The sequence below is a fragment of the Elaeis guineensis genome, chromosome 5 (genome assembly GCF_000442705.2).
Source record: "Elaeis guineensis isolate ETL-2024a chromosome 5, EG11, whole genome shotgun sequence".
NCBI classification, from domain to species: Eukaryota; Viridiplantae; Streptophyta; class Magnoliopsida; order Arecales; family Arecaceae; genus Elaeis; species Elaeis guineensis.
Genome location: NC_025997.2, coordinates 25,299,844 through 25,322,072, shown reverse-complemented (window position 1 = coordinate 25,322,072; position 22,229 = coordinate 25,299,844). Strand labels below are relative to the sequence as shown.

The window sequence follows — 22,229 nt, the reverse complement described above, 5'->3', positions numbered from 1 at the left end:
TTTTGATTCGCGCACAGACAGAGACAGAAATAGCATCATCAATGATTTTTTTGATTTCAATACACATAGAGAGAGAATGAAATAATAGCTGAAACAATATTAATAATGATTTGGGTTTCAATTCCAATTTGATTTCAATTTGCAAACACAGACTGAAATGATAGCCGAAACAGCATTTAACAATGGCTTTTGATTTCAACTGACGTACGAAGACAAACAGAGACCGAAACAACCACTCCAAATCAACCGCTCACTCGGATGCATTCCGACTTGCACGCACACGCACGCATACATTATACACACCCACACACGTGCACAATCGCGCACGCAAAACACAAAACTTGTGCAAACAATCACATAATCTACTCTCCACAATCTCTTTTACTACAAAAATAGCGACCATCGAATAAAATTATTATTGTTAATTTATTATTTTTATTATCCATTAGATCAGCAACGTCTGTGCCTATCCAACACTACATTATCAAGGGCATCCCCAAATCTTTCACAGCTTATGTTCATGCCATTTCAGTTACTTCTGCATCACCTTCTCCTTCTAATACAACCACTACTCTTTCCCAGAGAACCCTTCAAGCTTTAAATCGATGTATATAAACCATATCATATATATGATACCCATATTACTAAGCAATGGACCCTTTTGATGCCAATATTTCCAGTCATACAGAATTGCCAAACTCAGCACTGTCTTGTAATTTCCCTCCAACAAGTCTCACTACTGAATGGTGATCAGACCACACCCCACAGGCCGACAACCACATCTACATTGTTCATCACAATTTAGAAACAGTGCAATTAATAAGAATAACAAGACAAGGGTATTTTCCATAATTTAGAAACAGTGCAATTAATAAGAATAACAAGACAAGGGTAGTTTCCATGAACTCTGACTTGGAAACATTTTATATATTCTCATTAAACTTCATTTTATTACCTCTAACCTCTTGCCATATTCATATTTGCAGAACAAACACTCAACAATCCCCTCGATGGCATGCATTGTTTCCACATTTTAGTAGAGAATGTGTAAGAAATATTTAAAACATCATTGTACCAGGAATGTTGACTAGTTCTTTGTTCTTGACAGGGCATAAAGCAACCTATTCAAGTGAGAGCTCAATAGCATCTGTAATATTAGGCAGGGCAGAAAGCGATTTATAATGTACAGACCTAAAGGTTATTTAAAGCAAGATTCCATGCATTGATGAGCCTTGACCCAGATAACATTTGCAAAGAGCAACAATAGCCTTGAATAGGAGAGGTATAATTTGAGCAGAAAGGTCTTAAAAGAGAAGGAACAAAATAAGAGCTGGAGGGAGATGTCAAAGAGGCTCATGAACATCCACTAACTAAATGTATAAAAGACACGACCGTCAATGGAAAAGATTGAATATGAATTAACTGGACAGGATAAAGCCTGTTCATTTTGCTGTAAAGCTTCAGTTAACATTGATGGCCAAATATATGCCAAGATATGGTAAGGCTGAAGCCCAATATCAGGTTGATTACCAAGGCATTATGAAGTCATTTTCAAGAGCACAGTATCATAACATCAGTCAATAGGAGGGAGCAAAGTGCTGCAAGCCTGCAATTGTAACTAGAACAAGTACAAAGAGATGCAACTAGAGTAAGTACAAGGAGAGATGTATTCTGTGGAATGTTAATGTACCGACTTAAAACTGATGAAAGTGAACTAAAGAAAGACTAATGGAATGGACGATAAGATAAAAGAAATTAAAGCAATTAGCTATAGAAAAACAACTCACATAGTATGACCACAGTGAGAATGTTCAGAGATAGGTGTTGCAAAGAAGTCTTGAAAAAGGATATGCAAATGCTCAATATGCTGTCTGAAAATGACACTGAGTTGAAATTAGGGGCCAACGGTATATAAGTAGTTTCCACTACAATCCACAGCATGTGCCTACAAATATATAAGATCTTTTCCTCAGATTACTTTAGCAACTGTGCATTCAATATATAGGTTCGGGGGAAGTTTTGTGCTAACTGCAACTTAGGTCAAAAGATCTAGATGAAGAAAACAATATAACAGCATAAACAGTGAGAGCAACCTTCCAAGAATAGTTGAACAATGATTCATATAAACATTAGGATGAGCTCCATGGCCAAATGATAGAATAAAAAGAATATGGGTAACGAAAGCAATAAGGTTATGTTAGATTAAGGGAAGATATTTGAAACATAATAGAAGTAAATTAGCATTAAAAAGGGAGTGAAAAAACCGGCATTAAAAGGAAAAACAAGTGACCTGGTCACCTAGCCCTGCAACAGAACCCGATGAAAAGAAAGCAAATATATGAATGAGAAGCATCTGATGCACATTATTCAACCAATGCTTCCCAACAGAAGTCATGTACATCATTTGGAAAAGTCTTGTAGCTAAGCATAATGAACATCTCCATCCTCATGACGATCTCACAACCTGCCAGCAGGCCGCTACTTAGTGGCAGACTGCCCACACTAGTTGTACCACTGGTAGCTGCATATAGATGAAAGAAGTAAATAAATATTGATTTCCAGTTCTCACAAGTCAATAGTCACCAGCGCAAACACGGAAAACATAACCAAAATGCAAAGTGAAAATGTGCTTTCAGTTTAGCATTTACTGTCCTACTCAAGCTCCAGGCATTTGCATCAGCCTTCACATGCACAATGATCAATTTCTTGATCAAACATAGAATGGCAACATGCACAAATTATAGTATGAAAGCCTTCACTTAGGACATGGTGGAAATCAGCACAGCATGGTTTGCACATGCGAAGACTTTAAGTTGCAGACTTTCACATTTCCAATGATATGGGAAACCACTTTGATGTACTTACAAATATTATCAATTGAAATTTTATAAAATTTATCTATATAAATTATCTTTATAAAATTGAAAAGAAAAAAGCTCGAGCATTCAACAAAAATGACCAAGACATGTTGATTTATGTCACACCCCTAACCCAAGATTGCGAGCCGGGATCGTGACAAATGCCATATACTCATAGGTAATTCTCACCCCAAGCATGCAAGGCATCGCATCACAATATTAAAAATAAATAGTGGAATAAATGATCAATAAATTAAGTCCAAAACTTAACTAACTAAAATCTAAGCTTAATATAACACAAAATTCCAAAAAAAATATACAGTAGTCTCACATCAATCTTTAGCATAATCCTAATCTAAAATAAAGAATCAAAACTCTTCTTCTAATCACTCTCTCCCAAAATTTATCCCCGTGTCATGTTAGTTCTTAAGATCTGTAAAAACAGTAAAATAAAAAATAATGAGCTAGACAATCAGTATAGAAATAAAATCCTAAGGTCGAAATCTTTGATCTATGGACTTGGGAAGAAGCGGAGAAGGATCAATCAAAAGATGTCGGGCTCTTGGCTTGGCTTCCGGCAACGTTTGACCATGGCTACAATGCCGATGGCAGCCAGCATTCGGGAAGAAATCGAAGAAGATCCTGTAGCTATGCTCCAATTGGAGGCTAGGATCATCGGTGAGGATCAAAATGGAGGGAAAGACTTTAAATAAAGCCAAGGAGTGCACTGAAAGCCACCTCCATATCGAATTCCGTCCGGCAAACTTGAGAAGGAGACTCCCATCGGAAGTCTCTTTCTCTCATTACACATGTCAAGCACATGCCTTCCCTTCTTTGACTGATTATCTATCTGGGCCCATCAAGTGGACCAAATCCAGCTCTCCATCGGGCTTAAAATGGGCTGGGTTATCACAATTTAACTGACACATGCTATGAAACCAAATTTTGGATCTGGATCAAGGCCTAATAACAATAATAGGCAATGCAAGTAATAGTTCTGGAATGAAGAGATATCCACCTACCTATAATTTACCCATTCAAAAAAGCTACCATCAAGGTAGACAGAACTGGACAAGTACTTCTAACAAAAAACATGGAAACCTACCTTACATTTACTTAAAAGAAAGACACATAGAGGAGAATGAGACAAGTGCGCGCATGCAGACACGCGCAAGAGAGAGAGAGAGAGGGGGGGACAGAGAGAGAGTTAAAAATTTCAATAAAGATCAAATACCAAAATTTGCACCATATAGGGGAAGAGCAAGAATATGACCTCTACCTCACAAGAACTATGAGAAGTTAATTAATACAGCTCTTGCAGAGATTAGCATCTTGTTTTACTACTAATTTCGAAATAACTAAAGGAAGGGGCTTAAATTTCAATAATCAATATATATGTAGCCACCTAAGGTGCAAAGCACTGAAAAGAACAAACAAAAAACACAAGTAAAAACACAAAAAAAAGGAAGTAAATAAGATCTGTTAACCTAAGAAAGCACAAAACCTAGAGCAACTATTGAGTTTTGAATGATGCACACACAAAATATTGACAAGTATACAATCAAGGCTTGCTACATCGGCACCTTACCAGTATTGTACAGTATCTTGGTATGGTACAGTAAAACATTGTACCAACACAAGGTCGAGACCCTTTTCTTAAGCCCAACTATGGTGTTTCCAACACTAGGTTGAACACATTGATACCATACAAAACTGGGCAGAACCAGCTGGTTCCACCCAATAGGAGCCACAATGGAACTTGATATAGTACCGGTACAACACCAAAATGGTATAATACACCCAATACCAAGCAACACAGGTGCACACAGCAAGCCATGTATACAATAACCATTTGAGACCCATAAGACATAACACAAAATGAGTAGTGACTTCCAAAATGAATATCATGAATGTGTTCATCACTATCAAGTTCAGTTGTGCATGATCATGGATGGAAAGTTGTTAAGGCAATCCACAAAGTGTGGTTTTCAGGTAACCTGTAGAGACTCGTCTGGAGTTGTTAGTAGGAAGTTTGAATAATAAAGGGGATGGAAATACATCCTTGTATAACAATACTAGAAACATGTTTTCGATGCAAGGATACTTCGTCATTCTATGTAATAAAGACAACAAGTAGTCATGCAATTATGCTAGTCAGGAAATATAGATGTCCAATAACCAATTGGCACCGTGTTCATAAAGATTACAGACAGCAGTACTCAAATTAAGTAATTCAAACAAGCACATAGCTGTAAATTCAGAGACTATTATTACCATGTATTGTAAATGTTGTTCAAGGATGAACTACACAATAATGATGTTTCTTTGCCTCAAAAAATATGATATTCTATCATGTTCTTTTCAACTTGTGGCTTCACATGGATTCTGTCGCAGCAGCGGGGTGTTAGGGGAAGCAAAATCCAGTTTCTTAATGGCATTAATATATTCATCTATTGCATTTTCCAAGTTGCAAAAAGTGTTGACCATGTAAATAACATTAATACCATAGCATGCCTTTCAATACACATCATGATCCCTCGCTGCAAGTAACAAGAGGAAAGGGCAATTTAACATCCACAGACATGAAGTGCCAACTATCAACAATGCAACACACCAGATGGTTAAACTACATATTACCTTAGGAGGGAAGATGACACCTGCCAGTTGAGCAGCACAGAGATCTTATTGTGTTACAATATTTACAAGATGCTGCAATCAATCTTTAAAGTGCTTCCTGCTCAATATACTGGTATCATGATTCTAACAGTCATAGGAGACTAAAAAAAAAGGGAAGTCAACTGACCATCAAGATGCACACTGCTGCAATACGACAAGTATTCTCATCTATACCAACTACATCATTGATCACACTTTTCAACACAACCCGCTGGTGATATGAAGTTTAATATAACAATTAGCAAGTACTTTCAAATCCACATGAAAATAAAAAATTATCGATTACCAAGGAAAATAATTGAAAAATCTCCATCAGCATGCATCGCAGATTAAAGAAACACCAGAACTATAGCATATTCTCTAAAAAGTTGATCGCTTTTCATCCAAGATGACAATAGCAATTAACAAAGTCATAACACCATCATCACTAGCAGCAGTACATAATCCTATATAAGCATTATAGAATTACTCAAATTAGACCAAAACATGCAATCAAGACTAAGTGAAGGAGCAAGCTTCATCATCAAACATACATCGGCCTCTCGGTCCACGCTCCCGAGACATGCCCATTCTCGCAGACATAAGCCCGGACCACCGGCTCCCCATCATCATGAAACCCAAAGACCCTCCTCAAGCAAAATGCCGAGTGGAGATCCCAGGCCTCATGGCAAGAGCAGAAGGCACAGTCCAGCTCAATCTTCCCCCGATTCGAGTCGGTGATCGTCCTCCACACCCTCGACCGCTTGAAATTCTTGAACACCCCTCTGAACAGCATGTACCTCCGCTTCTCCTCGACGTGGACACAGCCAGGCCACTCGCAGATATAGAGGCAGTCGCCTCTGAACCGGCTGGCCAGGAGCTTGTTCCCCTGTTCCCGGCTTAGGGTCCAGGACCCGGAGGCGAGGTGGGCGTTGACGGGGCCGACCCACCGCTTCCTCCGCTTCTTGGAGGGCTCCCGGGCGATCAAGATCGGATTTTTAGCAGCGGAATCGGAGTCGGGGGACGGAAAGGTGGGATTTTGGGAGGACTCGGAGGGGTCGTAGACAGTGTCGAAGTAGAGGTCGTCGAAGAGGGACCAGCAGGGGAGTGAGGCGGGGGGATCGGCAGTGGGGGGTGGTGGAGAGGGATCAGAGACGGCCTCCCCGTCGGCGGCGGTGGTGGAAGGAGAATTGGAATGAGGAGGGGGGAGGGAGAGATCAGGGCCGATGTCGCGCTCGAGGCCGAAGTCGGAGTGCTCGAGGAGAACGCCGGCGCGAAGGAGGCCAGGGCAGCAGACGGAAAGCTTGTGGAGGGCGGCGGCGGAGGCGGCGGAGGGGAGAAGGTCGGCGGCGGCGGAGCGAAGGGCGCGGGCGCAGCGAGAGCGGCAGCAGACGCCGCGGACGAGGGCGGCGAAGCGGGCGGAGGTGCAGGCGAGGCGGGCCCAGTCGCGGGGGTCTGCCTCCAGCTTCGCCAAGATGTTGAGCACGATGTCGTCGGACAGCGCACGAAGGGCGACGGCTGCGGCGGCGCCGGGTTGGACGATGATGACGAGGACGAGGGGCTGGCCATTTTCGATTCTTCCCTAAAATCTTGCTTGCTTTTTCTTTTTCTTGGTTATATTTGGTTGGTTGAGGACAAAAAGGGAACTTGGGGTGGGATTTTTTTGGGGTTTAATTAGATTCGGGAGTTGATAGGTCGTTGCGATCGAGGGGAAGAAGGGAAGGGGAGAAGCGAGAAGAGGAGAGTGGTGATGGTAGGCGGTTTTAGAGGCTATTGTTTGATAATTATATTAGACTGGGTTTTGGATTTTTGTTCCTATATTTCTCTTTTACCCAATGGCGGACAGGAGATGGGGATTGGTACGGCGACCAATAGGTAGCGAAGGATTTGTGGAGGAGAGGGAGCGACAAAATGGGGGGAGAGAGAGAGAGGGAGAGAGACGTGGCTTCCACGGTGTTGCCAAGGATGGCTAAAGAGGAAGTGGGTACGAGTTTCGAGAAATGAATGTGAAGGTGGTCCCTAGTGTTTATGGTTAAATGTCCGTGCGAACGGCTCGTGTGGTTTGGCCGGAGTAGTCTACAGTCTTTAACCCAATTTCGGTCTTGTATTAGTGTGAACCCCATTGGATGAACCCAACCACACCTCTCGAAGAAGACAAAGCTGCCTAGGTCCCCATGCAATGTGCTGGCAATGAGACATGCGGCGGTGTCATCCTCGGCGCCACCGGTCACGGTGAATTTGTGCTGGTATCACGGGACCGTTTGGTCAAACGAGGAGAAATACGGGGTTCTAAGCTGATCTATTTAATTATTAATGATAGTAGATTTAATTCGTATTAATCTTAATTATAAGATATGATAATATAATTATTATTTTTAATATTTTTAAAATTTAAAATAATAATCATATATTAATCTCGTGATTACATAAAACAAATATGTTATCAATAGTTGATATTAAAAATTAAAATTTAAATTTAAAATATATAAAAAATAGTAATCATGTAGATGCCCCAATCAATCCTTATGTCAATAACTATTGTTTGAAATTGGCTATCTTTTAGCTTCCTTTTCATTAAAAATATTTATTTAAAATTAAATATTTAAATTTCAAATACTCAAATATGATAGTCAAGTTGGTATATCTTATGATTGAGACTGACATGAATCAAATTTACTATCAGTCAAATGAGGAGTTAAACGAATTAAGTGGAGTTTTAACACATGAAAAGGATTTAAATAAATTTAAAAGATTAAATTGATTAAATAAAAGTTTTAAATAATTAAATAAATTTTAAATGAATGATCCTACTTAATTATTAAATATATTAAAATTGGTTAAACAGATCACTTATGGATCAAATTGACAAGTCTGGTAATGAATTGCCCCCTTTAATGGCATTCGATGAGAGAATGGAACCATGTTGGATATAGAGCATCAAATTTGACATATAGTATGCCTATCATGCTAGGTGGGTTGCATTCAATCACAACCACCATCTTGGTCATTTGCAACTATGATCCATGAACCAACCTCTCCAATTCACCTATTCACATGGAAGACCAAAAATAAGTTAGAATCTAATATATATATATATTAAAATGGAGCAACCACGTTGATTTGTCTCCATTTGATACGTGGATCAAAGTCTTTTTGCCGCGTGGAGTAAAACCGTAGAGAGGAGGAGGGACTTGAGGGTCTTCGAAAAGAACCACACGACGGAGAGGAAATAATAGGCCACGTGGGGGAGGAGGAAGTGTTTCTTTGATTTCGATTGGGATTTTTGATTTTTGAACAAGATGTCCTCCATTGAAAATTTTCGTGATCGAGGATAAGGAAATGACCCCACCCCATGCCTCCCTGGCGGCTCCAAGAACTGCTCCACCCCTTATTCCATCGAAAAGGTACAAGTAGGGTTTCCACCATCCCCTCTGGATATTTGGATGTTTCTCCGAATTTGAATATACAGTCTTCTATTCTTGAATCTAAGGTTTCTCACTTGATCTCCATTTCAGGCAAATTCTATTCATTTTTAATCACCTTTGAATGTTCGGATACAAGGAAATTTTGGACGATGTGAAGCAGGATCGAGAGGGTTCCGAGAGTTGTAGCGATGGATCTGCCTTCACTGGTGTCGCAGTTGCCGGTACTAGAGATGTAGCAGTTTTCGATGGTCGAAGTGCCGCCGTCAGGGCCAAGGGTTGGATGGATGGCTCCTGGACCAGAGGTCGCTACCGTCGAAAATCAGGATGCATCGTTGGATGAGTCCACGGTCATCAAGCAGAGCAATGGGAGTTGGGGGAAGAGGAGAAGCACCTCCAACTCTTCCACGCCCTCAATGACCTCCTCCCCCTCCCCCTTCCTCCATTTCCTAAAACCCTTGCCCCTTTCTCTCTTCTCTTCTTTAGCGTTTTAGAGGTGGACAGCGGTGAGAGTGACAAGGAGAAGGGGAGAGCGCTTCAAGCTTGGACCTTAAGATGGGCCACTCCCATCGCCCCTCCGCTGCATATCGGGTGGCCGTCGAGGTCCAGCAGGGTCGCACCTTCATGGACGCCCGGGTGAAGTGGGTCTGTGATCGGATCTGGCGAGGGCATCATCCTTTCATGCACAGCAGGGGAAGAGAGTGAGAAAATTAGAAGAGAAAGATGATGACGACGACCACGACCATGACGAATGGGTAGCGCATACTAGATCGCATGACCGGCCTCCTCCGTGAGCAACGGACGTGGTGATGCGGGACGGCAATAGGGCAGATTGGGGAAAGGAAGGGGTTTTTTTTTCCTCAGTAGAACCTCAGGATGCCACATCAGCTGTCCCTTGCTTCCATGCATGTTTGGGTGAGGATAAAAAAAATTAGCCATGTGAGAAAATTTTCTCTCATACTTTTATTGAAATTTATTTTTTTTGAAAAATGAATAAATACATTAGAAGATTGTTAGGAAAAAATAAGAAGATACCACTACTAGTTCCTACAAATAAAATATTTATTGTTTCCTTCTTGAGCCAAAAGTCAATGAAATGGTGTAATATAATTCTGAATTTAAATTTTATTTGAAACATAGAGCAATGTGGAACAATAGTGATACATATTTTACACTCATATATATTAGCGTAATTCAGTGATATCTATTTTATATAAAGCATGGAAAAAATTGAAAATATAAAACTATAAAAATTATTTATCTTTGCAGTGCTCACATTACATATAAGTAGAAGATTTTTTGAAAAAAAAAATCCAATGTTGAAAGTAGCTTGGCCTTGGATTGAAATAGATTTCTAAACTTTTTTTTGAAAAAAAAATAAAGTTTGGATCTCCAAAATTTTAATAGTAAAATTTTTTTTTTCTCAATTTCTAAAATTTAAATCTCTCGCAAGTCATCAATTGAATGCACGCTTGCTAACTGATTTCTGATCGATATCTCGCAAGTCCGTCGCCTATCACCACATTGGTATATTTTCACTCTATCCCAAACTCGAAGATATTGCTATCATTGATGGGAATAGTAGCTAATGGATAATATTGTCAACTCTACTATTAAGAGATAATAGATTTATAAAGGAATTTTATAGAATCAGGATTGTCGATCATCACAAGATTTGTCTGATAACTTATAATCCACACTATACATAAAAATAATTTTTTAATTATTTTAATTATTTTTAAAATATATATAGAATAGATATAATAAAATAAATAAATAAAATAAAATATTTTTTTAAAAAAATTACATCTTGTGCATTGCACGGTCGCTGCGGAGTCAGCTGATGAAGGCACCGATGAGGGAGCATTGGATCGCGAGTAGAGGGCGAAGGAGGAAGACTCACAAAAGAGGAGTCAACTACGATGCTAGTGGCGAGAGTGGTGGAGGTGGTCGCTGTGGAGTTGTCCGATGCAAGCACCGGTGAGGGAGTAATGGAGGAAGTAGCAGATGGTGAGATTGAGGCAGGCATCCTACTTGGCAGCAGCTCCTGATAGGGTATTTCGAGAAAAAAACAGAAGGGAGCACGTGGCAATATATATATATATATATATATATATATATATATATATATATATATATATATATATATATATATATATATATATATATATATATATTGTTCGACTACTCCCACGGCTTCGTCATCACCACCACCAAGCCCCCTCTCCCCAAGCTCCTCCTCTAGAACCTCTGCACCGACACCAAAATTTGCCTCCCAAATCCCCCAAGCCCTTCGTCTGTGTCATCCTCTCCTCTCCTCCTCTATCGGTTGCCTCACTATACTGTTCTCAAGATCCAGCTCTACTATTCAGCACTACCATATCGGCGACCATCTTTGAAAATTAAGCTATCGAAATTTGCTATAACCAAGCATGATAGATTGGTCGGTCGTTGAAGACATGATCTTTTTTAAAGGAAAGCTATATACTCCCACCAGTACCGCTGGTGGAAGTCAAGCTCTTCCCACTATCGAAATTGAGCCTGCCGAGTAATGTTGTCAAATTGGGATTCGACTCATGAATCATCCATGCCTTAACTTGAATCGTGACTCGAATCGTAAGATTCAATAACAAAAAGCACAATCAAAATGTATACCAATCTATTCATTAACGAATACTCAAAAAGATGTCCAAAAAGTATAGATAAGTTTAAAATACTAAGTCTAAAATATAAATTAAAAATAAATATGAAGTATTACTAATTCACTATTGACTCAAAAAATTTAATAGAATCTTCAGTCATCATAATCATCCTCAAGGCTAATGTCGTCATCACCGCCGCCGCCGCCGCCGTCATCGTCGTCATCATCATCATCTTCATGCATAATCATCTCTTGATTCTCTTCTTCTTTCTCTTCTTCCTCATTACCTTCATCTTCTTCTATCACTTCAATATCTTCCTCAACAACCTTATCTTTTCCTTTACCTTTACTATCAAGATTTAAGTTTCTTGGTCTTACAAAAATATTTTAAGAATCAAGAAAGCCAAATAAAAAAATAATGCAATTATTTTAAAAATTAAGAACTAAAAAAAAAAAAAGAAAATAATTTGCATACCTCTCTTCCTTGTTCTATTATTAGGTCCCTCATCAATATCAAAATATTCATTTACATCTAACCAAGACACATCATCCGGTAAGTATGACTCTTCTTGCTCAGTTATCTACTCATCATCTGATTCCATATTTGATAAATATATCGGATCATATGTCTTCCCCTTTTTTTTGTCTTTTTTGTTGTCTCATCTCAAGTTGAATATTGTACTTGACAAATACCAAGGCATTCAATCTTTGTTGCTCCAAATGATTTCTTTTTTTAGAATGAATATGTTCAAATGTGCTCTAATTTCTTTCACATCTAGTGGCACTATAAGCAAGACTTAGTACTCGAATTGCTAGCTTTTGAAGTTCTTTGCACTGTTCTCCAAAACTTTTTTATCATAGAGCTAGACAAATAAAATAAGATAAATTAAATTTAAATTTAATAGGTAAAAATAAATTCATAAAATTAAAATTATAATTATCTGGTTGTTTTTTATTTTTTGTTGATACCGCCATGTCCATCCCAAATAAACCTTTGACCTTCTTAAATTTTTCAAGTTGTGAATCAATGATGACTCTTGTCTCAACATCTGAATACATCTTCTCAATTGTTTTAAATAATCTAATTTTTACTTCAGCATCAGCATTAAAATTAGGATCATATTGGAACCTAAAAATCAAGAATCAAAAAATAAATTTAAATTTAAAATAATAAAATTTACTAATGAAATAATGTAAATTAAAAAAAATGTGACTTACTTGGGATTAAGATAATATGCTGCCGCATGGAGTGGTTTATGAAGTTGCAAATCCCAACGAATGTCAATTATCTCCCAAATCTGATCATATCTCTTCTTAATATTGTTGAAATTTTTGCCAATTTGTTCCTTTACTCTACCCATTACTTCATAAATATAACCCATAGCCGGTTTTGCATCTCCATCAATAAGTCTCAATACTTTGACCAAAGGAAGGACACACTTCAAACAATATTTTGTAGCTTTCTAAAATATGTTATCACTCAATACAATTTTTTGAAATTTTTTAGTCTCAAATTTGCATGCATAAGTGCTCCTTGCCCATTTTTTTGAAGCAAACATAGCCCTTAAAGCAATCTTCCTGTCTAGTATGCTTCTCAAAGTGAGATAGGATGTTGCAAATCTAGTAACCGCCGGTCTTGTCAATTTCTTGTTCTTAGAATAGTTTCTAAACAAACTAAGAACCCAAGTATGATGATAAATATAAACTGTAATTTATCTTGCCTTGCCAAGTATATTAAAAAAAATTAGAATATTTTCCAATGTCACTGAGTATTAAATCTAAACAATGGGCTGCACATGGAGACCAAAAAAGATGCTTTCTCTTTTCTTCTAAGAGTCTACCCGTGCCAACATAAGCAGAGGCACTATCTGTCACCACTTGAACTATATTTTTCTCTCCAATCTCCTCTACTAAGTTGTAAAGCAATTCAAATAATTTATTTGAATCCTTACTAACATCAGAGGTATCCAATGATTTGAGGAACATCGTTCCACTTGGACTATTCACAAGAAAATTAATAATAGACCGATTTTTTTCATCAATCCAACCATCGGACATGATTGAATATCTCATTTTTTTTCACTCATTTTGATATTTTATCAAATATTCATTAATACTTTCCACCTCTTTCTTCAAGAAAGTAACTCTGGCTTTATAATAAGAAGGGAGTTTCAATCCTCTTCCATACTCCCAAACAGATTTCATCATTTGAGCAAATAAAAAGCTTTTGACCAAATTGAATGCTAATGCATATCCATATAGAAATCTACAAATATCTCTAACCACTGGTTCTCTTTTTTTTTTATTATTTCATTCATTGTCTGTTGTTTACATACATTTCCTCTTCCTTTCATCATAAATGAATCCATAGTTTCCTTCCTTATTTTTGCATTTGGCTTATCTACTTCAAAGCACTTAACATCATCACCCAATTTTTTTTTTCATTTCTTTCTCCCCCAACAAATTTTTAAAAAAATTTTGAATTTTTTCAGAAACTTGAGTACAGGGAGAAACATTGTTATGTGTACCCACCCGCAAGATAATTTTTCATTGTATTCACTCCTCCCAAAAAACTTTTGTTACAATAATTGCATACAAGATGTAATCGATTCCATCATCTCTTTTGCCATCATCAAATTTTTTACAATGATTCCAAGTGAGATCCACAACTTTAGATTTTTTCTAGGTATCATTATTCAATAAAATAATAATACATAATTTCACTGCAAGTATGTAAATTAATTTCTGTTAAAAAAATAAAAATTGTTAAAAAAAATTATCAAAAAAAAAAAAATCTTACTATTACTGTTATTTTTATTTTTTTATTTTTTTGGATGAAGATTTAAGTGGATAAGTATTTATCTAAAGTCAAAAAAAAAAAAAAGAGAAACAAACCGTTCCGTTCTGTTGGTGGCAATGGAACAGAACGGGACTGTCACCGACCTCTTCCATTCCCCTCTCGCCTCTCGATCTCGAAGCTTCGAGAGAAGTCTCGCTTTAAAAAATAAAAGGACAAGGAACGCTCCGGTGTGATCGAAAAAAAAAAAGGCTTGCGGGCTTCGGCGGCTTCGGAGAAGAGAAACATGGTGGGTTTCGGGCGGCTTCGGGAAAGAGAAATAGGGGAGGGTTTCGGGTGGCTTCGGGGAAGAGAAACAGAAGAAAAACAGAGGGATTAGGAAGGCTTTGGTTTGATCAAAAAAAAAAAGCTTCTCGAAAGGAGAAACAGAGAGACCGAAGAAAAGAAATAAATAAAGCAATGGGAAAGAGGAACCTACCATACCTACAGCGAAGTTGCGGTGATGCTTCGAAGGCTTCGAGCTTGAGGCTTTCTTTTCCCCATGCAACCTCTTCCTCTTCTTGCCGTCGTCTTCGAAGGCTTGAAGCAGCCAGAGAAGAGTTCAAAGGTAAAAAATCTCTTTGATTTGCTTGTGCTATTTTGATTCTCTGATTCTTCGGCTTCCAAAAATGATGAGAAACCACCATCGGACCTACCTTTTCCGATTCGACGGTATCGGACGATTCGAGTCACACAATTCAGCCATCGGACTCGCGATTCAACTACGATTCTTTTTTTTCTGATTCGACTCGGTCATGCCATGAATCGTCGTGAATTGTATGAGTCAACTTGCGACTCGTATGATTCTAACAACAGATCTGCCGAGAGGTAAAATCAAGATGGTGGTGAAGAGAGGGTACGGTGAGAGGTGGCTTGCTGAGTGTGGCGGGGAGCTGCTGATGCCTAATGGTTTATTGGAGTGTCAAGATGGTGTTCAATGTTTATCACTGGGACTTTGGAAGAGGTGGGTGGGTGGGGATGTCCAATATAGGTGGAAAGGCGTTGCTCATGAGGTTCAAAATCTATGTGCTCCGAAGTCCGAAAGAACTGCATCTATTATGCAAGAAATTGAAAGGACCGGTGGTTTGTGGTGGCAGAGAAGAGATCCCGTGTATCGCATGGTTTAATACGCTAGTAAATATGTTAAGGTGGGTGCTTAACAAACAGAGTTTATAGAAGTGAGCAGTTTTGATTGGCTAATATATAACAATACGATGCATACACCCTAGGATATAGTCTCTCTTTAACGAAAATATTGTATATTAGATCTACAGAGAAACTTACTTTTTTGAGAAACAGGACCGGTCATACGTTTTGCACAAAAAAAGGATTCATTTCTTTTGGCATGAATCTGTCAAAAATTATCCACCGACCATCCTTAGATCTATACAGATAGATGAATGATGGAGTTCCAAGCACTCTGAGATCTATGCACTAGATGATCCAACAATGGATTCATGTGAAGGAAGATTTATCCCTCTTTCCCTGTACGCCCTATCATTCTTTGTTAAATAGCTTGTAACAACTAATAACTCTACTGTTCTAACTAAGAATGCTATGATAGACCATTATATTCATTTTCAATATTGAAGTTAAATAATTTATCCAGGAGCACATGACGCTGATGTGCATCTATCGACTATTCATTTTGCATGTAGTTTTTGACCTGCCCAAAATGAATTAGACTCGGATTGGGCATGATCTAGCTTGCTTAAGCTCCCGTTCTTGCTCTGGTGATGGAAGGATACATATTTAAAGGAAATATAATAAAAAAAGGTGGGTGCGAGTGCATGGAACGCAGATGAGTAGCGTCCAAGAGAGCATTGTCCAAGACGAAGAGTGTGTCTGTTGACGTAAGGCTGACTCGTGGTCAGTGTTGGTTTGGGACAAAAGAAGTGAACAACAACTAGGTTTCCTTTTTTTTCTCTTTTTTTGGGCAAGCAACTTGGGGGTTGAGAAGGACGACATGATAGCAAAAGGAAAACGGGGGTGGGGCACCTTATCTGGCCTCTAAATAAGGGCCACAAAAAGAAGGTAGTTGTGTGGGGATTCTGATGCTTCTAGTTTCCGACCACCAGAGCCTCAGCATCCGGTGAGTTGTCTTCCCCTCGAGAAATTATCGGTTAGAGTTTTCTAACATATATATCTTACATTATTTAATAAAAATTATCATATTATTTATTATTAAAAAATAATATTATCTATGTTTGATATAAAACTTTGAGGATCCATTTGATCCGGGTATATCATATTACAAAAAAAATTGATGATTTCTAAAAATTATTTATTTATAAAAATAATTATTGAAGAAAATAATTTTTATTAAGTTGGTTGGTACAAAAAATTATTTGAGAAAATGGTATTGAAAAAAGATTACGGTATTTAATTAGAGATAGTCATAGGAATATAACTAAATTTATAAATACATCCATCAATATAAAATAATTTTTTAATATCATGAAAATACGTTATCTCTAATCAATTTTTATATGATGGCTATAATTACATGGCCTTTTGCATAATGGCATTTGCATTTTATTTTTTTACAAAAAAATTATATTTAATGAATTTAAAAAAATATTAAAATAAATTCAATGATTACATATGTATTTTATTTTCTTAGCTTTATTCTTCTTGATGTTTTTATTGTTATCAATATTTCATTATGTCCTATTGAAGATATTTCTATCAAGTAAGAATTACCACCACTGGAAAACTTATCAAATATCAACTGCTATGATTTTTGTTTTACTTTCTATCTTCGAAAAATAAATATGGAATCTATTGGTATGGTCCCTCTTCATATGGGATCCACCACTTTAAATAAAAAAAAAATCTTCACATAGCCTTTTGTGTGGCATATGAAAGCCGGGAGGTGCATGGAGCCTGGGTAGCGCAAAATGTCATCCATCTCAATAAAAACTCGATATTTCATTCAAAGACAAAACACATCGATGTTAGATATCATTGAATTCAAGATACGTTGGAGATGAAACAATTCAAACTTGAAAAGTTGACACTGAATAAAATAGTTCTGATATATTAACGAAGTCAGTTTCAGGGACAAAATTAATGAAGTGCAAGAGTGCTGCAGGCTTGATGGAACCCTCCATATAAGTCGAAAGTGTTAGGGATCTCCCTTAAGATGTGGAGATTTGAAATCAGCACAAAATCAATCAAGAAGGGACGTCCAAGCAGGAGATGACAGCCACAAAGAGAGAGACAGCAAGATCTAGGCGCTAGGGTTTGGGATATCCACCCTCAACCCCAGGGGCGGCTAGATTTTTTCCAAGAGAGAGGAGGGCATGGAGAACAAAAGAGAGAGAGGAGAGAGATAGAGAGAAAGGCCCTTTTCATTCCTTCATATCATTGGACCTAATTACTGTTAAAAAATATAGGCGATTTCATACATATATTTAAAAAATTTTTGAAATAAAATGCAGCGGAAGACAACTAGATTAATCATATTAACCTAACATACATATGATCTAATCATTAAATCAACCTACTCTAGGATCTATGACATAATATATTGCATATAAAATCTGAAAAGAGCAGAAGATAAAATCTACATGCATGGATGTAAGCAATAGATCAAATCTACATCAATCTGAGTTCAAAATTCGATACCTGAGCATGGGTCAACGATTGCCGCTACTGAGAGATATGGTAAAAAAGATCTTACTGATTGCTTGCAGCTGCACACGTATCCGGCCTCTACAGAAAGTCCACTCGAAGTCCCGATCTGATCAATCTTTTTGGGAGTATTAGCTCACACGAAGATCATCTGGTTGGCTGATCTGGATCTTTTCTTCAAATCTCTAGAATCTTTTCAGAGGTGGAAGATGGACCTCTGGAGCAGATGAAAATATGAAAGAAGTGTGGAGAGGAGACTCTCTTCTCTCTTCTTTTTCTCTCTTCCCAAACCCATCGGAAGAAACCCTAGAAGACTAGGTTTTGCACACACCCAAAGAGAGAGGACTCTCCTCTCTTTTTTTCACACCATGAACCATGCCCAAACCCCTTCACCATGGAGAACTATTTCTCTTCTATCTTACATGCACAAAACAAAAAATAGATCCCTTTTATTTTGGCATCAAAAGTTGTGGTGCAAGGGAAGGAGTCCAACACTTCATAGACTCTTAATTTTTTTTATTTGACTCCAAACCAAATCACATCTGGTTTAGCCCAAATAAATAGATGAAATCCAATTTAATTAGATTCATAATTTATTAATCAAATTTTAATCAAATTAAGAATTGATTGAACCAAAGTCCTGATCAAATCAAGGACAATTCTCCCTTAGCGATTAGGTCATCTCATAACCTTATTGGGTCAAACCTAATTGAATCTAATTCAATTAGATTTTATCTAATCTTCGTTGCTCAATCAAATTGAGCTAATCAGTAATCTAATTGCTAATTAATCCTCTATTAATATACTAACACTTAGTGCATAACCAATTTAAGGACTACACGATAAATCTTCTTTTAACGATCAAAGTAGTCCTAAGGACTTCATCACAACACAGGAGTTTATTAGAAGATGTAATCTTTTGATGAAAAAGATCAAATAATTTTTATTATTAATTAATTTATATATATTTATAATTAGCATAATCATCAAACGATTGACTTTAAGATATATTTTTCAACAACTCCCACTTGAACTAAAGCCAATCAATAAAGTATCATATATCCATCTTCGATTTATCATCTCAGAACTCCTAGATATCGAGGCTTTAGTAAATGGGTTAGTCAGATTTTTCTTTTTATCAATCTTCTAAAGTTCGACATCATCTTGATTCGTGATTTTTGAATAAGGTGGTAGCGATGTAAAATATTTGGTAAGCTAATGGGACTTCGGCTCCTTGGCATGAGTTATGGCTCTGATGCTGTACAATACAGCAGGACTATCATTGGAGAGTGCCACTCCTAGCTTGCCAATGAACCTCTACAATCATATAGCTTTCTTACAAGCATTGGATGCTGCAATGCATTCTGCCTCGCAAATCAAATTTGGCTATATTTTTCTGTTTGAAACTTTTCTAGCAGATTGCTCTATTATTTTAGATAAGGATGTATTCCGATATATTCTTGCTATTATTATATTCAACTAAAAAATTGAAGTCATACTCTGTAAGTTTTAAGTCAGATTCTCTGTAATCGAGTCACCAATCTTTAGTATTTCTAAAATACTTAAGGACGACCTTCTAGTGATTCTCACTCAAATTTTATAGGTATCCACTCACTACCCTAGTGAGTATACTATATCCGATCTCGTACATAGTGTATATGATAGAACAAATTTTACTCATAAACATTCTATGTACATAGACTAGGATAATCCAAGCATCTTCTTAGATTTATCTCTATAGATCTTTATCCCTAAGATGAAGGATGCTTTTTTCAAGTCTTTTATGGAGAACAATGATAACAGCGAAATCTTTATTTTCTGTAATGTAAGAAATATCATTTTTGATTAAAAAAATTTTATTCACATACAAAATAAAAAATATACTCACAGAACTATTAATCCATTTGTATTTGCAGGATTCATCTTCGTTCTCAATGAAGCCATGCATTTTGATCACTTATCAAAATGCATGTTCCAACTCTGAAATATGTAGTATTGTCATCGAAAAAAATATCTCGTTATGGTCAATACCATACGTTGACAATATTCTTAGGCAACCAAACGGGCATTATAGGTCTCCACATTCTCATCTACGCTCTCTGATCCTATTGAAGATCTATTTACACCCTATGGGCTTTATCCTTTCAAGTGGATTAACGAGTGTCCATACACCGTTGATCTTCATGGACTCATTTCAGACTTTTTGGCTCCAAGCCACTAATCGGAGTTGAACCTCTACATAGTTTTCATGTAGGTGATCAGATCTTTGTTGTTCTCATTGAGTTCAACAAGATCATATCCCGGACCTACATACCGAAGTGTCTATCCGATGGATTCGATACTATACCGAATCTCTTTAATGGTGCCTCTACAATGGATTTCAGATTTGATCTAATCAAATCTGGTTCTATGGATTTACTAGATTATATCAGTTCTTCTACTTGTTAAACTTCACAAGTTTCACATTAAAAGCATCAGTTCCTTCACCAAAGTACTCTTTTTTTTAAAAAGAATGTCGAACAACTTTTATTTTTTAGTAAGATAAAAATAATATCTTTTAGATTCTTTGGGGTTACTCTACAAAATAATATTTATAGGATCGAGATCCAATTGGTCTGTAAATGCTTGACATAAAACAAATACTCCCAAACCCTAAGGTAAGTGAGTATCGGCGTATGCCTAGTCCATATCTCATATGAAGTCTTTGCGACTGATTAATTCAGAATCTAGTTGAGAATATGACAAGTAGTCTCAAGAGCATAATCTTGATAGAAGACTGGTAGACTTGTAAATCCCATCTTAGATCGAACTATGTCTAACAAAGTCGATTCCAATAAGAGAGAATTATTTCAATACATTATCTACTCTAAGAAGTTTGTTTGTTGTGTGCAGTACACTAACAAGCTATGAATATTTATAAATGCTATTTCTTTAATTATTCATCATGATTTTGACATCATCTATAATGATATCACTAAAATTATTTTTTGTTGACAATGTAAATCTATCTTTGGCCAAAAGACCTACAAAAATTACATTCGTCAAAATAGACAATGGTGACAATCACCAAAAATGATATTATTCGAATCGAAAATTTGTTTGAGAATTCCTAAAGTCATAACTGAAACATAACTTTTAGCTCCAACATTCAGGAATCTTTTAATGTTTTCAATCTTTCTACTAACTTGAAGTCATTGTAACAATTTGCATGGACTTTCGATATCCAATACCCAAGTAGTAGTGTCACAGATAGAGAAATTATAAGGTGTTACTATATAAGTATCTTATCCAGCAATCTTTTGCTAATTTCTCTTCCTTAGCCTATTCAGGTCAAGAAACTCTGCCAAACTATATTAATCTTAAACTCTTTTGTCAGTTCAGGCTCCTCAGCCAAAACATGACTCTTTTGTATCTTTTTTTTCTTTTCTTTCTCAAAAGATTGTTGCCCCACAGAAGACACATCTTCAGAGATGCAAAAAGAACTCCTTCAACATTTGAAAATTTTTTTTCTACTGAGCATCATCGAATTTATAACTAAATTCGTGTTCTTTGTTGCTCTCAAAAAATACCATATGGTGATACTATCATTTAGCAACTTCTGATAAGTATCTTTGATCACTTCATGTGTGTTAGATGCAAAAATATCTGGTGCTGGATCCATAATCATATATAGGATCTATTCATATTTTTAGAACTATTTGCAACTTTCGATACCATCTATCGAAGTTGGATTCTATAAATGAGTCACTGTCAAACAGCAGACAGAGCAACGGACATTTAGCCATAACTAAAAGAAAAGCATAAGATTTCTATGTTTATAAATTGATTAAACCTAAAGACTTAGACTTTAGTCTAAAGATTTTTTTACTATTTTTATCGAATTGATAGCCTCTAACTCCTATCTGAAGAATTATCCTAATTTTTTAGCGGGTACTAGAATCCACACAGTTGCACATGAGCCTGACTTTGGCCAGCTCACCCATGTACATCTATAGATAGGTTCTTAACCAATTATTTTAATAAATAATTTTTAGTATTAAGTTTCACCCCAGGTTTCATTTCAGTAGGCGATGGGTCTCCACTGAAAGTCATGGTTAGGTCCAACCATTAACATGAACCTAATCAATGATTCTAACTAATGAATGATCAGGCCTGAGTATGGCTCGATCAATCCAACATTC

At 37.0% G+C, this 22,229-nt stretch overlaps 1 protein-coding gene, 1 long non-coding RNA gene and 1 pseudogene across 2 annotated transcripts; 1 reads left to right on the top strand and 2 right to left on the bottom strand.

The window, feature by feature from the left end:
• Positions 1-402: 402 nt before the first annotated feature.
• On the bottom strand, positions 403-5,735 carry LOC140858126 (uncharacterized). Its single transcript, XR_012141458.1, has 3 exons — positions 5,133-5,735; positions 1,788-2,521; positions 403-1,618 (listed from the first exon to the last, which is right to left on the bottom strand). It is a non-coding gene; the product is annotated as an uncharacterized lncRNA (long non-coding RNA).
• A 155-nt stretch (positions 5,736-5,890) lies between these two features.
• Positions 5,891-7,374, bottom strand: LOC105045198 (phytochrome A-associated F-box protein). Its single transcript, XM_010923377.4, is given in 2 exon segments — positions 5,891-7,016; positions 7,019-7,374. Coding segments are annotated over 2 exon segments (1,023 nt in total). The 5' UTR covers positions 7,083-7,374; the 3' UTR covers positions 5,891-6,057.
• A 3,483-nt stretch (positions 7,375-10,857) lies between these two features.
• Positions 10,858-15,547, top strand: LOC105045212 (uncharacterized; annotated as a pseudogene).
• The last annotated feature ends 6,682 nt before the right edge of the window (positions 15,548-22,229 follow it).